This window comes from Pongo pygmaeus, chromosome 7 (assembly GCF_028885625.2).
Source record: "Pongo pygmaeus isolate AG05252 chromosome 7, NHGRI_mPonPyg2-v2.0_pri, whole genome shotgun sequence".
NCBI classification, from domain to species: Eukaryota; Metazoa; Chordata; class Mammalia; order Primates; family Hominidae; genus Pongo; species Pongo pygmaeus.
In genome coordinates this window covers 56,103,871-56,121,978 of record NC_072380.2, presented here as the reverse complement: position 1 = coordinate 56,121,978, position 18,108 = coordinate 56,103,871, and the positions used below count along the sequence as shown (strand labels likewise).

At 39.3% G+C, this 18,108-nt stretch overlaps 1 protein-coding gene across 1 annotated transcript in view; it reads left to right on the top strand.

Moving 5' to 3' along the window:
* The first annotated feature begins 396 nt into the window (after positions 1–396).
* The window catches only part of LOC134740004 (carbonic anhydrase 13-like), a 37,960-nt gene continuing 20,248 nt past the window's right edge, over positions 397–18,108 (top strand). The window contains exons 1-3 of the mRNA XM_063668744.1: positions 397–558; positions 5,216–5,411; positions 13,845–13,965. Coding sequence (XP_063524814.1) covers positions 522–558; positions 5,216–5,411; positions 13,845–13,965 — 354 coding nt within the window. The 5' untranslated portion in view covers positions 397–521. The remainder of the gene's footprint in view (positions 559–5,215; positions 5,412–13,844; positions 13,966–18,108) is intronic.

Below are 18,108 nucleotides of genomic sequence, written 5' to 3'. Positions count from 1 at the left end.
TAATAAGTAGTTATTTTTCAATGGTGGTGATTACCATCGTCATTATTGTTTTGTATTTGTAATCACCACTGCCACGACCATCACCGACCTCTTCTGCGCCTCCACCGGGATCCCCACCTCCCAGCCTGGCAGTTCCAGGATCTGGTGACTCATTTACTTCCTGGAAGCCCTCTAGGCGACACTTTCCTCTCCCGAGTGACTCCTTCTCAGAAGGCAGGAGATTCCCCCCGGAAACCTTTCTCTCTCCGTCTCTCTCTCTAACTCAAATATCTCATTACCGAGTCCAAACTATGAACAACTCGCGCCCAGAACTCAGCCAGCGGCGCGGGCGCCTTCCCCGCACCCCTCTGCCTCCTGGAGGACGCAGGCGGGAGCGCCCCGGGCCAGGTTCACGGTCTCGCACTCCGGCCGCCGGCGCCCCGCGGTCCCGCCCCAGCAGGCTCCCTCCCGGGCCCCTCCCCGCTCCCTCCGCTCTCTCGCTGCTCAGTCACATCTTCCCCTGCCTTCCACCCCGAGGGACGATGTTGAGGCTCAGCTGGGGATACCGCGAGCACAACGGTGAGAGCCTTTTCCTGATCCAAGGCGGGCTTTGTGCGGGGGGCGAGAGGACTAGCGCGACGCCCCTGCGCTCGCCGACCACACACTGGGCTCGCACATTGAGAAACTTTTCGGTTCCTCTTTAAACTAAGCAGCACAACTCGGAGCCCAGTGCAGGCAGCGGAGAGCAGTCTTGTCAGGGTAGACGGGTTGTTGGTAGTGGATGTGAGCGATGGTGTGTGTTATCTCTATCAGGATTCCCCAAACTCCCAAGTGTTCATACGTGTGCGTTCACCTTCATCTGAAAAGCCAAGGACTTTGCCTAGTAACAGCCACTTATCAATTACAGGCTTGGAGATTAGAAGTCTGATGACACACTTTAATGAAATAAGGACAAGTTCGCTTTCAGTCTTTTAAGCTCACTATTCACTTAGGAGAAACAAATCATAGAAAATCTTTGAAAATATATTTAGGAAATCTTAGCTTGCATTGTGACACTGAAGATTAAGTTGGCTTCGTGGCAAACAAAATACTGCATGTTTCCTAATAGCTGTTACTGTAAATATTCCCACAGCAATTTGCAGTTGGCTGACTACTACTGGGGACTTTAGTAAGGGTTCAGGTTCTCGCTGGGAAATGAAGTTACATTGTGGGCTACTTCTCCACTCTTCCTCTCTTTCCACGCTCATCCTTGCAGGGTGAGCAAAGGATTACTGAAATTATAATTCATTGATAGAAATGTATTAATAGGATAAATAATAATGACATACACTTTTCTTCTTGTATATCACACATTATCAAAAGTAAAACATTTTTTCTTGTTCCTACGTTAAACTGAACTGATTGTTTAAATAATCATTATTTGAAATAATCGCAGTGACAATAATACTTTCCTTCTATTAGCATGTACATGATTAAACAGTATAGAATGGTCAAATTTTATAGAAAGTTTAATTTCACAAACTAACAGAAAAATTCCATTTCTAATTGTAGCCTGTTTAATTTCTAATTGTAGCCTGTTTTTAAACATGCTAGTTTAAAAATGGCAGCAGGTGACATTTATAACTTTAATAATAAAAGGTATATAGTCAGATTTCTTCTTGATTAAGGCCATAATTATAATCTTACATTTTGCTAATTTCCAGTGAATGTTTAGGGGGAAAATATGACAAATCTTTTTTCACTTCCCTCTCTGCTGAAGTCGTTTTTATTAGAGTTATTTAATAGTCATTGAGTCCCAACTGCGCCTTTATGGTAGTTAGGAAGAAGAAGGGTATTTCAATCAATGGATATTGATTACTCTTTAGTAGGTTAGAAATTATTCACCTGAATGAAGCTTATTTCAGGAATTTTAAAAATTCATCTTAGCAAAGCCATTAATAAGGAGTGATTTTGTATTTCTGTTAGGAATTGTTCTGTTAGGAATTAGCCATTCCCTTCTTTTAGATGCAATCTCTCTCTGAATACAACATCCTTACTAAAAGGTGTGGTCTTCAGAGAAAGATTGGGAAAATCCTATTGGAAATGTATTATCTACTAACTAGGCAAGTTTTTTGTTTGTTTGTTTATTGTTTTTGAGACGAGTCTTGCCCTGTTGCCCAGGCTGGAGTGCAGTGGCACTATCTTGGCTCACTGCCATCTCCATCTCCTGGGTTCAAGCAATTCTCCAGCCTCAGCCCCACCAAGTAGCTGGGATTATAGGCACGAGCCACCATGCCTGGCTAATTTTTGACTTTTTAGTAGAGACAAGGTTTCGTCATGTTGGCCTGGCTGGTCTAGAACTCCAGACATCAAGTGATCCACCTGCCTTGGCCTCCCAAAGTACTGGAATTACAGGCATGAGCCACAAACATTGGTAAAACCGGTGACTGAGCAGATAAAAGGAAACTTAAGCTGGGAATAGCAACACTGATAAAATGAAACATCAAGACTTGAAGCCCTGAAAGGGTACTGCCTTCACAAATAACTTAGGATTCTTTCCCTAACCTTTGACTACTTTATTATGTTTAGTTTAGGGAATGTGACATCACTGAAAAGTGTATATCACTGTAGGTATTTAAAAGTTCCTAAATCAGTTGAGCAACCACCACATATCTCTAATTAAGAATTATGCTGGCCGGGTGCGGTGGCTCATACCTGTAATCCCAGCAATTTGGGAGGCCAAGGTGGGTGGATCACCTGAGATTGGAAGTTCAAGGCCAGCCTGACCAACATGGAGAAATCTCGTTTCTACTAAAAATACAAAATTAGCTGGGCGTGGTGGCGCATGCCTGTAATCCCAGCTAATTGGGGGGCTGAGGCAGGAGAATTGCTTGAACCTGGGAGGCAGAGGTTGCAGTGAGCCGAGATCACGCCATTGCGCTCCAGCCTGGGCAACAAGAGCGAAACTCCATCTCAAAAAATAAATAAATAAATAAAAGAATTCTGGTGGCTTCCACCTGTAATCCCAGCTACTCAAAAGACTGAGATGGGAGGATTGCCTGAGGCCAGGAGTTCCAGACTAGCCTGCAGGGTCATGGGGGGGACAAGGAGGAGGAGGAGGAGGAGGAAATTTTTTTTGGAAAGATTGAAAAAGGGGACCTCTTTAAGAGGCAGGGTACTGAACTGACTATGGTAGTTAGTAGATAATATTGGGAATGTGATACAAAGTATTATTACTTTTATTTTATTTTGCTTTGACTTCTTTTAAAAATAGTTCTGTTTATAAATGACTGGAAATAGGAGAGCAAAGCAATTAGGAGAAGAAAGCAACTCTATTGATTGGAAGAATGTCACCTGCATGTTGTGACACATGCATTGCGTATTTGAAATTGAATTTTTGTTAGGTTAACTCTTACTTTGTGGCAGTGAAATAGAAGGCTTTTTCTGAATTAAGGGGGAAAAAAGATCTAGGTTATATATAGAAAAAGTACTCAGAAAGATGGTAAAAGTATTGAATAAACAAGGCTTTTTCTGTAATACATTCTAAGCAAGGACTTTTGATGCTCAAGTGGCTTTGAAGTCCAGTTTGTCAGATGACATCTTTTAAGCTGAGTGTGTAGTTATATATTTATGCTATGACTTTTTGTGCCTGAAGGATATATGAAAGAATGTATGTATGTGTGAGTTCTCTTTTGCAAAAATGAGGCATAGTAAGCAGTATTAGATTTAGAGTTTGGGCCAGGCGTGGTGGCTCATGCCTGTAATCCCAACAATTCAGGAAGCTGAGACATGCAGGTCACTTGAGCCCATGAGTTTGAGAGCAGCCTATAGTGAGACTTTCAACAAAAAAAGTTTTTTATAAAAGTAGCTGGGTGTGGTGGTGCACACCTGTAGTCTTAGCTACTTGGGAGGCTGAGGTGGAAGGATTGTTTGAGTCTGGGAAGTTGAGGCTGCAGTGAGCTGAGATCACACCTCTGCATTCCAGCCTGGGCAACAGAGCAAGAACCTGTCTCAAAAAAAAATAAAAAACATTTATAATTTTATGCTTTAAAGTTTGTTGATGATTGTGATATATTGCATTTCTTTAAATATCACTCTAAATTTTATCATTTTAAAATGTTTTTGGTTGCATTAGTAACATGTTTAATTAATTGTCATGCTATGATGTTTTAATTAGTACTTAATTTTTAGTGAAAGATTGGTTAGCAAAATAGGTGGGTAAACCTTAGTCAGTAGCCCAGTGTAGGTGGTGATAGCTGTATAAATTTCAGGAATAGTAGAGAGAATAAGAACCTATAACCTATAAAGTGACTCACATCTGTAGAATGACGTGGAACTTACATGAAACTACAGTTTTGCTGCTGATTTTGAGAGGCAAGACTTTATAGAGTCTTCCAAAGAAGTGAAGAGGATTGAAAAGGGAACTGTCAGCTGATTGGCTCATTTCAATTTCCCTAACATGTCTGATTTGTGAAATTGATACGATTTTGACGTTTTGAATAGAGGACCAGGATGACACCTTTCTCTTGTGTTGAAATTCAAATGTAACATTGGCAAAATAACCATAGAAGAACCTTCTGAAATGAAGAAACAGAGAAATAAATTACAATCTGACTCCACTGCAGATAATCAACAATATTACATTTCCTGACACGGTGCAGCCATTTTATTTGGATTATCCTAGGTGAAAAATTTGTATGTTTCCTTGGTATGCCTGTTGCACATCACAAGTAATTGAGTGGAGGCCTGAGTGACACTAGAAGATAGCACTGAGTGATAGAAGGAAGAATAAAGAAGTAAGCACAGCATCTTTAAGAATGACAACCTTTCTTTGCTTTATGGCTTTCCCAGCTTTTTTTGACTCTTCCAGTCTGCAAACTTGAACTCTGGAGCAACAGCTCATTCTTGGAGCTGAGACTGAATGTCATTGTTTTCAATGATGAATTGTATTATTGTTTTTAGTTTGGTAGAAGGTTACCTTTGGAGAGTACTTTATAAAATTTACAGACTCTTTTGTCTACAAGCGTTACTTTAATTCTGAACATGACTTAAGGCACACCAAGAGTTTCCCACATCTATAATAAAAACAACTAATCTTGTAAAAAAAACAATTAGATGCCAAGGTCCTGAAGACAAGAATCTCATTTTATTAATCTTTGTGTTTTCTTCAATTTCAAGCACAGTGTGTTATACTCAATGTATGTTTGTTGAAGAAATAACTAATTTAATCCTTTTCTTTTGGTCCTATGTATTTAAGGTCGTATTCACTGGAAGGAATTTTTCCCTATTGCTGATGGTGATCAGCAATCTCCGATTGAGACTAAAACCAAAGAAGTGAAATATGACTCTTCCCTCCGACCACTTAGTATCAAGTATGACCCAAGGTCAGCTAAAATCATCAGCAACAGCGGCCATTCCTTCAATATTGACTTTGATGACACAGAGAACAAATCAGGATGGCTTTTCTTTTTTGTGTGTGTGTGGTGGTGGGTGAAGGGTTTGAATGATTAGACTACACCGTTTTTTTTTTTCTTTTTTTGAGACGGAGGCTCGCTCTGTCGCCAGGCTGAAGTGTAGTGGCGCGATCTCGGCTTATTGCAACCTCCGCCTCCTAAGTTCAAGCGATTCTCCTGCCTCAGCCTCCCGAGTAACTGGGATTACAGGCGCACGCCACTATACCCAGCTACTTTTTTTGTATTTTTAGTAGAGACAGGGTTTCACCATGTTGGCCAGGATGGTCTTGATCTCCTGACTTCGTGATCTGCCTGCCTCGGCCTCCCAAAGTGCTGGGATTACAGGCGTGAGCCACCGCGCCCAGAATACACTCTCTAATCTTTCATGTTTTGTTTTTGCTAGACCTGGAATTTGTCAAATTGAAGCATATTTTTTCTTCGTGTGAATTAAGATATCTTGTTATATATTTGAACCTTCAGATAATCTTACCTTAAAATAATAAAGAGTATTTGGAAAAGGATATGTTGCATGATAATTTAAAATTGACCTTAGCTTGTTATGATAACTTCACTTAGCATTTACCATTATAAAAATATTGAAGTTTAATAGTTTTTATAGATATTTCATGATTTGTTTCTGCAAAGTTTTAGCCATAATTATTTTAGCATTATTTGCAAACCTATAATGCCATTTAGTACATGCTTTAATAGAAAAAGGTTAGTTTAAAAAAAATCTTATTCTGTTACTTTAATTGCCAAAGTAATATCCACTCATAGTAAATAAAACAATATGGGAACATATGACAAATATTAATGTCTCTTTCTTCCCACAATCTCTCCTGAAGTAACTAATGTTATTTCTTCCATAATATTTCGGTGCTTAGTTATGTATACATACATGTGTATCATCCTTGTTTTGCATTTTCTTATTAAAAATACATTTGGAATAATGCTATATAACTCTGAAATTTTTTCCCGTTTAAAAATATTTTATAGACATCTTTCCAGATTAAAATATATCTTGTTTAAAAAGCTAAACTGCAGCCGGGTGTGGTGGCTCACATGTATAATCCCAGCACTTTGAGGGGCTGAGGTGGGAGGATTGCTTATGTCCAGGAGTTCAAGACCAGCTTGGGCAACATAGTGAGAACTTATCTCTACAAAAAATAAAACATTAATCAGGCATGGTGGGGTGTGCCTGTAGTCCCAGCTACTCTGGAGGCTGAGGCAGGAGGATTGCTTGACTTCAGAAGGTCAAGCCTGCAATGAGCCATGATAGCACCACTGGACTCAGCCTGGGTGACAGAGCAAGATCCTGTCTCCAAAGATAAAAATAAAAATAAAATAATTTTAAAAGTTGAATTGTATTAGCTATGCTTGTATCATAATTTATGTACCATTCTGCTAACAATGGACATTGAAGGGAGGGAAAGTAGAAGCTTAATTTTTTAAAAAAATAAATGCATGAAACTTTTTTACTGTATATTCCCTATTAGTACTTTTTTCTAGAACATGTAATCATTTCGTTTAATGATTAGTTCTTGGGATAGTGTCTTTCACACCATGAATAAATAATGGACTCATAGATTATTTGTTAATTTATTAAGTAAGTGATGAAAAAACATTTCCTTGATATGAATGTTTAATCCTTCTTCAGACTATCTACTGCCCAAGCAGAGATTCTGCCCAAGGTATCAAGTTTAAATGTAAGATGAGATAAAGTATTAGAGAGAATCATATTTGGAAACACTTTTTAGGGCCTCTGACAGATTGTTTTTATTTTTAATCTAAGATCAGGATGATGCTGTATTTGCTATATTAATGAAAAAATATAGTTAATTTTTAAAAATCCTTAATTGAAAGAAAGTTTTTACTTATTAATTGAGCCTAGATTTAGATTAGTAGTAATATCTTGTATTTATGTAAAGCCTTATTGTTAGTAAAAATTATAAGCCCAACCACATTTCTTCTTCATATTTGTCAAATTCATAAAAGTGGTAAGATTTTTTTCTTTTTTTTTGAGATGGAGTTTCACTCTTGTTGCCCAGGCTGGAGTGCAATGGCACAATCTTGGCTCATCGCAACCTGTGCCTTCCGGGTTCAAGCAATTCTCCTGCCTCCGCCCCCCAAGTAGCTGGGATTATGGGCATGTGCCACCATGCCCAGCCAATTTTGTGTTTTTAGTAGAGACGTGGTTTCTCCATGTTAATCAGGCTGGTCTCGAACTCCTGACCTCAGGTGATTCGCACGCCTCGGCCTCCCAAAGTGCTGGGATTACAGGTGTGAGCCACTGCGCCCGGCCTTTTTTTTCTTATTTATTTATTAATTTTTTTTTGGGACAACGTCTCACTCTGCTGCCTAGGCTGGAGTGCAGTGGTGCAATCATGGCTCACTGCAGCCTTGACCTCCTGGGCTCAAGCAATCCTCCTGCCTCAGCCTCCTGAGTAGCTGGGACCACAGGCAAGTGCTCCCGTGCCCAGCTAATTTTTGTATTTTTCATAGAGAAAAGGTTTTGCCATATTGCCCAGGCTGATCTTGAACTCAGGGGCTCAACGGATCCGCCTGCCTCAGTCTCCCAAAGTGCTGGGAGCCACTACACTGGCCTAAGTAGTACATTTTCATCAAAGCATTGTAAAAAATGCATAAAGACAAATAAATAGATGGTATTTTCAACTTTTTGGAGGAAATGCCAAGTAAGGAGGGACCTGGCCTTTTATATACATGTTCAACTATATTTCTTTCAACCCCTCGGTTTTGTGAATCTATGTTAATAAAAGTGGTTAAGTCAGGCATGCTGACACACACTGGTAGACCCCACTACTGAGGAAGGAGGATGATTAGTTAGGCCCAGGAGTTTGAGGGCAGCTGGGCAACATAGGGAGACCCCATCTCTTGTGGTTAATGTAATAGATATATTGTAAAGGTGTCCAAGTCTTCTAAATACAAAGTTTATACCACCCATAAGTGTAGTTTGTTACTGTTTACAATATGTCAAACATTTAAAAAGTGAAGCTGTCTCAGAAAATAAAAAGATAAATAAATTAAAAAATAAGGCCTCGTGTGGTGGCTCACATCTGTAATCCCAGCACTTTCGGAGGCCGAGGTGGGCAGATCACCTGAGGTCAAGAGTTCGAGACCAGCCTGGCCAACATGGTGAAACCCTGTCTCTACTAAAATACAAAAATTAGCCAGGAGTGGTGACACACACCTGTAATCCCAGATACTCAGGAGGCTGAGGTAGGAGAATGGCTGGAACCCAGGAGGTGCAGATTGCAGTGAGCCAAGATCATGCCACTGCACTCCAGCCTGGGCAACAGAGCAAGATTCCATCTCAAAAAAAAAAAATGTAAAGCTACTCATTCCTCATTTTAGAATAAGAAATGATGACATTTTACTTCATCTAAAACTTTAAGTATATTTTTTATAAATGCAGACATTCATAGTGTAAAAATTTTCTACTCTACTTTGCTCTGTGAGAACCCAGGTTTCTCTCTCTCTCTTCTGTTTTTCTCTTCCTGTCATTTTCCTTCTACTTCGGGTTAATCAGTGAAATCAATTTATGTTTCCAGATTTGACACTTAGTCATCAGTAGTGTGTGCTCTTTCTTTTAAATGAAGATCCTTTTCCTATCTAGTTCACAATAAAATTACCAGGATTAATTGAAAATATCCATAAAGTACTTTGTAGTCCTCTGAGACAGTAGCTATGTAAATATGGGTCATGATTCTTATTCTTCTTTTCTCAAGATAAACCAAAAGAGATTGTTTCATGGTGACTTGGGAGATTAAATCAATTAAAAAGAAGAAATCACCATAGTTAAACAAGTTTTTGCTGGTTTTTTTTTTTTTTTTTGATTTTTGGTAAACTATAAAAAACACAAAGATACTTTCTGTAGCAAACCACATTAATTTGAATAAAACAGTTTCCATTTTGTAAAGAAGCCATTTTTGACCAGGATTAACCCTGAATCCCACCTCAGGCATGTCAATAAACCACAGGCATGAAATCTTCCTCATAGTCCTTGGAGGGCGTGTTTGGCTGGACACATCCATGCTCCGTAGTTAAACCTTTAGAGTACTACCCAAAAATCCTTTCAAAAGGGAGCAAAAGGGAGGAGGTGGATGTGAAATTTTTCCCTTCCTTCCTCCTTCCCTCCTTCCTCCTCCTTCTGCTTCTCTCTCTCTCTCTTTCTTTTCTTCACTTGCTTTGTTCCCAGGCTGGAATGCAGCTGCCCAGCCATAACTCACTGAAGCCCAGAACTCCTGGGCTCCACTGCTTCTCCCCACTCGGTCGCACACTACCATGCCTAGCTCATGAATTTTTTTTTTTTTTTTTTTTAAGACAAGGTCTCACTCTGTCACCCAGGCTAGAGTGCAGTGGTGCAATCTCAGCTCACTACAACCTCTGCATCCTGGGTTCAAGTGATTCTCCCACCTCAGCCTCCTGAGTAGCTGGGATTACAGGCGCATGTCACCATGCCCAACTAATTTTTTGTATTTTTAGTAGAGACAGGGTTTCACCATGTTGGTCAAGCTGGTCTCGAACTCCTGGCATTTTTCGTAGAGACAGGGTTTCGCCATGTTGGTCAAGTTGGTCTGAAACTCCTGGCCTCAAGTAATCCACCTGCCTTGGCTTTCCAAAGTGCTGGGATTATAGGCATGAGTCACTGTGCCATGCCTGGCTCATGAAATTCTTCAGGAAGACTTCCAGTTGGCTGTAATATACAGGGGAAATAGTAGTTTGAAGAAGAAAGACAAAGCTGTTCTCACCTGAGCTCCTGGTCTTCCTGGACTCAAACAGTATCTCGCTGCTTTGGGAACCTCACCTGATGCCCTACCACCCTTGCTATGGCTCCCAGGGCATCCTGGAGTTTTCCTAACACAGAACTCTCCACATTATGTTGTAACTGCTAGTTGGCTTCTCTGTCTTTCCATTTAGCTAAAGCTCTCTATGAGCAACAACTATGTCTTACTTACCTACCTAGCATGGTGCCTGGCACATGGTAGGTGCTCAATACATGTGTGTTTAAGTTACAAAAAAAAAAAAAAAAAAAAAAAAAACAACACTTGTATGATGGAAAGACATGGAAAATACCATGACATAACATTAGGGTACCTTAGCATACATAGATTAACTCTCAATAAAGTTACAAACCACCAGAAATCAATTAATATTTACCATTTACCACTTAAATAGTTAAGCATTATTCATTGTTGGAACCTTTATTTTTAAAAAATATGTGGTACTAATTTTTGTATTTTATAAATGAAATAGTTCTTGGATTATAGTAGGCGCTCAATAACAATGAGTAACTACTACTACTAACAATAATGGTGTGTGTTCTTTTTGTGGATAAAACACGTGTGCTGAAATTTTAAAAAGATATCAAAAAGAAAGTTGTATTCTGATTAAGAAAGTCCTGCTAGGAAGAGCAGTAACTTGATGAATTCAGTGATTGTTCTTTAATTTTTATCTCTAGAAAATGCCAATTTCTCAGTCATGCTTCCATTATCTAGTTCTAGGTAACTGCCTGAAGTCAAACAAATTATTCCCAAGATCTTACGCTATATATTCTTAAAACAAAAACAAAAACAAAAACAAACAACAAACAGAAAAAGATTTAGTAGGTGGACATACCATAGGTGTATAATCCCCCCAGGAGCCAAGATAGCTAGGAAATGAATTGGTAACCTATGACAATGTGACAATTATATAAAGCTCTATTATGATTATTTGTTTCCTTCACTAGACTAAGTTTCTTAAGGATAAGGAGAAACTTGTTTATCATTGAATATTTAGTATTGAATAATTGCTAGCCCATCGTAAGCTCTTAATAATTGTTGAATGAGAGACTAGCTTGGTGTGTATATGCTCTGAGTAAAATAAGCCAGATTTAATGAAGGTTCTTCTGACTCCCTAAATAATACAAGGTCGTACTGAGTGGGAACATCTATGTCCTTTGGTTTCTCTCTCTCTCTCTCCCTCTCTGTCTTTCTCTCGGTGTAATCCTGGCAGATTTGTGCTCTTGGCTCTTGTTTCTCTAGATTCCAAGCAAATTGCAGATGTGCTGTTCATGTATCTTTACTTCAGAGAACAAGTTTACCGTAAAGTGATTATTCTCAGGTTCACTAGTCCTAAGAACTTAGTTTTTAGTGATTCCCAGGTAACTTCAGTAGCATCCCTACAAACTAAAGTTTGTGGAAGAGTGCTTTAACAGGTGACGTCTCTTATTTTATCGTGGTAATATTAATTGATTCAAGTACTCTCTGGGCACTGGAGATACAGGGGACCAAAACAGTTTCTGCCTTAAAGGAATTTGTATCCTAATTGGCAGAGAGTAAATGCGTGAGCAAACAGATCCTGTTGCCAGCTTGCTTGTCATTCAAGACAGCTGACTACAGTGTAGTTTAGGAAAATGGCTAGGGTTAGCAAATTACCAAATTTTTTAAACAGTCAAATTTAAGGCTGGTATGGTGGCTCACACCTGTAATCCCAGCAATTTGCGAGGCTGAGGCAGGAGGATCACTTGAGACCAGGAGTTTGAGACCAGCCTGGGCAATATGATGAAACCCCATCACTGCAAAAAAAAAAAATACAACTAGCTGGACGTAGCTGTGTGCGCCTGTAGTCCCAGCCGCTAGGGAGGCTGATGTGGGAGGATTAATTGAGGCTGCGAGTTTGAGCCCCACTGTACTCCAGCCTGGGCAACAGAGAGAGACCTTGTCTCAAAAAAAAAAAAAAATACCAAACCCCAAAATACTGCAACCTCTGCTTTCTGGGTTCAAGTGAGCACTTTTGGTTAATTTTTGTATTTTTTTTTTCTTTTTGTAGAGACAGGGTTTCACCGTGTTGGCCAGGCTGGTCTCAGACCCCTGACCTCAAGTGATCCACCTGCCTCAGCCTCCCAAAGTGCTGGGATTACAGGTGTGAACCACCACACCCAGCTAAAAAAAATATATATAATATTTCTATATACAGATATTAAATATCAAAGATATATATTTATATTAAATATATACATATTAAATGTATATAAATATAAATATATATTTAAATAATAAGATGGGGTCTTGCTATGTTGCCCAGGCTGGTCTTGAACTCCTGGGCTCAAGCGATCCTCCCTCCTTGGCTTCCCAAATTACTGGGATTACAGGTGTGAGCCACCATGCCAAGACTGTTCATGGAAATTTAATAATGCTTACGGTATATTTAGCTTCCAGTGCTTCCTGATTCTCCCATATGCTTTAAACATGCCCAATAAAGATTAATTAGGATGAGACAATTTAGGACTATGTTTTCTATTAAGAAGCTTTTCTGTATACTTAAGATATGATTTATTGTCATAGTTTTAGAGATCATATTTACTGAGGAAATTACTCAAATGTACTTTGTCAAAGTGACAAAGATATGACAGATTTTTGAAAAATTATTTTTGTCCTATATTTCACATTTCCCCAAGAATATAGAATTTAAGGACAAAAGGTATGCTTGCTTTGCCTGTTTTTACAGTAAAAAAAACTGTGTTGATTGTGTTGACTGTGTGTCTGGTAGTAATAAGTGCTTTGTGTTCAATTTTTCTTCTGTTTTAATGACAGCATTAGGAGGAGATCCTATTACTATCTTGTTGTTACACTTGGAAGATAAAGCTTAGAAGTTAGGGTTTGTGGCCAGGTGTGGTAGCTCATGCCTGTAATCATAGCACTTTGGGAGGATCGCTTGAGGCCAGGAGTTTGAGACCAGCCTGGATAACATAGTGAGACCCTGTCTCTACAAAAAAAACAAAAAACAAAAACAAAAAAAAAAATTAGCTGGGTGTAGTGGTGCACACCTGTAGTTCTAGCTACTCGGGAGGCTAAAGTGGGAGGACGAATTGAGCCCAGAAGTTAGAGGTTGCAATGAGCCGTGATTGCATCAGCTTGGGCAACAGGGCGAGACCTTGTCTCAAGAAAAAAAAAAAGAAGTTAGAGTTTGTTCAAGATCACATAATTAGGAAAAGGCAGCATGAGTGTAGGCCTTCTAATTGCTGAAGGCTGTGCCCTAACCACAATGCTGCACTGCTCTACCAAGCTCAAACTGGACCGCTCTGCATGTCACATCCTTATTCAGACAGGCTGACGTATCCTCAGGTAAACACAAGCATTCTTTACCTTTCAGAAGTCCTAATTTCTATGCCTTTCTAACCAGCATGTCTGTTATGATTTCCCAGGTGTTCCATAAAAATCTGTATTGTGGATGCTTTAAGCTTTTAAAAATGTTCTATTTTCAATCTACACATATTTAAAAGTGGTATTCTTGTCAGCAAAGCAAATGACACATTTGTAAAAAATTCCTTGGAGGACATGAATGTATGGAGTAATTCAGGGAGATGTTGTGGTTTGAGCAGCTTATTTAAATATTTTTTTCTTGCTAACAATGTAAAACATGTTGTTGTTTAGTTCTGCGTGGTGTTCCTCTCACTGGAAGCTACAGGTTACGGCAGTTTCACCTTCACTGGGGGTCTGCTGATGATCATGGCTCCGAGCACATAGTAGATGGAGTGAGCTATGCTGCAGAGGTAAGCCATCAGACATATCTGTGATTCACAGTTTTCCTACATGGTGGGATTTAAGGGGTACAGAGACAACTTTACTGATTCCAAATAGATCCTGAGCCAATTAGGTATCTTAGTGTCTGAAATTGCTTTAATCATTCAATATGAGAGTTTATGAATATGAGAGTTTCAAATGTTGCCCTCCTAAGCCTTAAACCAACCCTGAGAGCTTAGGGTTATATGTTCCCATTTTAGAAATGAGTAAACTGGTTGCTGGAGAGATTAAGTAATTTATCCAGCTAGGAAGCATTGAGACAGGTTTAAATCTAGATCTGTCTGATAGCAAATTACAAATTGCTTCTATCTACTGAAAGGCCAGTGAGAAGAGAGAGAAAGAAACATTTGTCTTATGTCCAAATGTGGTCATATTTCATCCAGATACAAATATCCACTAATATGTAAAGACCACATTAAATAGGTAATATTTAAATAGGTAAATGGCAAAGTTTCACTGAGGAAAAAAAAAAAGACAAACTCTTCTAAACTCTATATTTACAGGTATAAAATAAAAATCTCTGTTATTCAGCTTATTGGTAAATCATAACACAACAAAGCATTCATTGAGTTGTTTCTACTCCTTTTTCCTTATAATTGTATTCACTAATAATACTCTGTGGAGGATCTGGATTAAAACAATGCTCTACTTCTTTTAATCCTCTGGTTAAAGAACAAAGCATAATAAGCTTCAAGTTTAATATGATTAAATATTACTAACACCTAATTTACCATGAGATGAAAGTGAATTATATGACTCAATCAATACTATTCACGTGAAAATAATTTGGTTTCTGAGTTGCCTAGGCAAGACAGAGCTAAGTTATCAGGCAAGTGCAATTTTTCTTCATGTTCTCATGGTTACTGAGCTGTAGAGTTTAGATGCCCCGTAAAGCCCTGCTGTTCAGAGAAATCCGACAATCAGAACTTTTTTCCAGTTTCACTCTTCCATTGACATGTACCTCTGCCCTTTAAGGTTATCATCCAAAACATTTGCTTTGCCACTAAATCACTTGTGTTTGAAGCCAAGTAGCTTTAGGGTATGGAACCTTCTCTGTCCTCAGGGTAGAGAAATAAAATGTACATACAAAGTTTTTTTTTTTTGAATATATATTATTTTTAATTAGTTAACAAATTTATCCTAGAAAAAAGTAGGAGTTCTAGTTGTAAGAGCCATTTTTTGAGTTTAGGACAATCACTTTAATTGTCTTGACTTCAGTTTCTTCATCCAAATAATGAGGACATTACCAAATGATCTGCAAATCCAGCGCCCACTCCCCCACACCCACTCTAATACTACAGTCCCATACTCTTTTGAAATGAGTCAAGATAATAAAACTGTTAATTATATGTACAATTATGTGACAAAGTTTTTTATGATGGTGGACAAACTATGTCAAGAAGGTTGAAAGTGGGACTGCTGAATTTGTATAAAGTTTTATGTTTTGAATATAACATGTTCTAAATGTCAAAAGTGCCCTCGGGACTAATTACTGGTTGCTTTGGATCACTGGTCTCTCATTTTCCTTAGCAACTCAGGAAAATTGGTCAAAATGCTGTGTGTGGTTACACCTTGTACTTTAATAAACTTGAAAGTACTACATCCTCAGAGAGGCTTAGGTTTTCTGCCAGCTGGCAAGTAGTTTCCTGAAAAGGGTCCTCCTGACATATATCAGAGGCTCAGAATCCTTACCTGTAGATCAAGGGCCATTTTTGTAGATAAAGACTTTTTGTTGTTGTTGTTATGCAATAAATCATTATCTTTTTTTTTTTATTTATTTTAAAGCAAACCAGTGAAGGAAAGGACCAAAACCTTTGGCTCACTTATGTATTTATGAATGGAAAAAATTTGTAATGCAAATTTCACTTATTAAAAAACTTAGGTACAACTTACAACATTCCAGATAATTATTTTCCCTTCTTTTGTTTCACATGGAGACCTTGGAGACTCAATTCATGTTAAGACACCTAAGTATGAGTCCTCCAGGTAAATATTACACAAATCGGAAGTACCTTGGAATTTTTAAGTATATTTCAAGACATATATTTTTATACATGCTTTAAACAAACAGTATTTTTTTTTTTTTTTTGAGACACGAGTTTTGCTCTTGTTGCACAGGCTACAGTGCGATGGTGTGATCTCAGCTCACTGCAACCTCCGCCTCCTTGGTTCAAGTGCTTCTCCTGCCTCAGCCTCCCGAGTAGCAGGGATTACAGGCATGCGCCACCATGCCTGGCTAATTTTGTATTTTTAGTAGAGACAGGGTTTCTCCATGTTGGTCAGGCTGGTCTTGAACTCCCAACCTCAGGTGATCTGTCTGCCTCGGACTCCCAAAGTGCTCAGATTACAGGCATGAGCCACCGTGCCCGGACAGTATATATATATATATATATATTATATATATATATATATATATTTTTTTTTTTTATATGAGAGAATCTAACAAAGAAACTATGACCAGCGCCAGCTTTGAAAGATAAAGCTTTGTGGATAAAGCTTGGAATAGATTTTCTTTTCTCTTTCTTTTTCTTTGAGATAGGCTGTCGATCTGTTGCCCAGGCTAGAGTGCCACAGTACAAACATGGCTCACTGTAGCTTTGACCTCCTGGGTTCAAGGGATCCTCCCACCTTAGCCTCCAGAGCAACTGGGACCACAGGTGGGCACCACCACATCTGGGTAATTATTTTTTATTTTTTGTAGAGACAGAGTCTGGCCATCTTGCCTAGGCTGGTCTGAAACTCCTTGAATGCATATTAAAGAACAGTATACAATTCCAAGGGTGGGTGCAGTGGCTCATGCCTGTAATCCCAGCCCAGGAGTTTCAGACCAGCCTAGGCAAGATGGCCAGACTCTGTCAATGAAATAAGAAATAGCCTTGAATGCATGTTAAGGAACAGTGTACAATTCCAAGGTTGGGTGCAGTGACTCGTGCCTGTAATCACAGCACTTCAGGAGGCCAAGGAGGGATGATTGCTTCTTATTTCATTGGCTTATATATTCATTCATTCTTTCACTCAGTAAGAATTCATTGAGAATCAACCATGCTCCTAATCTTTACACAGCTTACTGATGCTTACCCTGAAAGGAGTGCAGCCTCACACATATTTGAGGTCAGAAAATGCTGTCCTGTGGGATAGGCATCCGTTTTAAGTTAAACCTGGTTTAACTTAAAACCTGGTTTGGATGAAGGGGAGGGAACCAGGTCAAGTGGGGAGACAGCAGTGGTTTTGCATAAAATCATGTGTGAGGACGTGGGTTGGGAAGGAGGATCACACATTTGAAAAACAGTATGGCCTTTAACAGTGTAGTTAGAGCATGGAGAATGAAGGGGAGAGTTGTCAGAGGCAAAGTTGGAGAGGCTGGGAAGGGCCTGAACTTACTGAGGTAAGTCCTGGTAAGATTTATGAAGGTGATTCTAAGTGCAATGGGAAGCCACTGAAAGGCTTTGCATTGGAAAGTGGTGATATTTGCATTTCAAAAATAATTCAACTAGTGTTTGAGAATAGATTGGATGGAAGCAGGAGTGGCTAAGGGGAGCTTTGGAGGAAACTTTTGGGGAAAGTTCCAGGCAATAAATGAGAGTGCAGGTGGAGGCTGGCTGGCTGGCAGTGGCAGCTTTAGTGGCATTTGTCATTTGGTGGGTTTGAGAGTGAGGGAGGGCAGGATCCATGTTTCTGGGTTGAGATAGGAAATGCAGATAGAGAAAGTCTGGGTCAAACCTCAGGGTTGGTGGGGTGGGAGAGGTAGACAATAAACAAATAAATAAATGGTGCATGGTAAGTTCTTTGATGGGAACAATACCATGTGATTTGGTAGAGGGGCTGAGGGCTTAGGAAAAGCTTCTTTGAGGTGATACATGAATTGAGACTGAGGGATAAGAAGAAAGCACTATGACAAAAATCTAGAGAGAGCATTCCAGGAAGTGGAGCAGCAAGCACAAGTGCTCTAAGGCAGGGAGTGAGGCTGGCATGTTCAAGAGGAGAAAGTCATTGGCCTATTAGGATTGGAGTTAATGAGAAAGGAAAAGTTATGTGCTCTGTCCCAGAGAGGCAGGCAGGGACCATGCCACATCGGGTGCTGTTGGGGATTGTAAGCAGTCTGAAGTTTATCT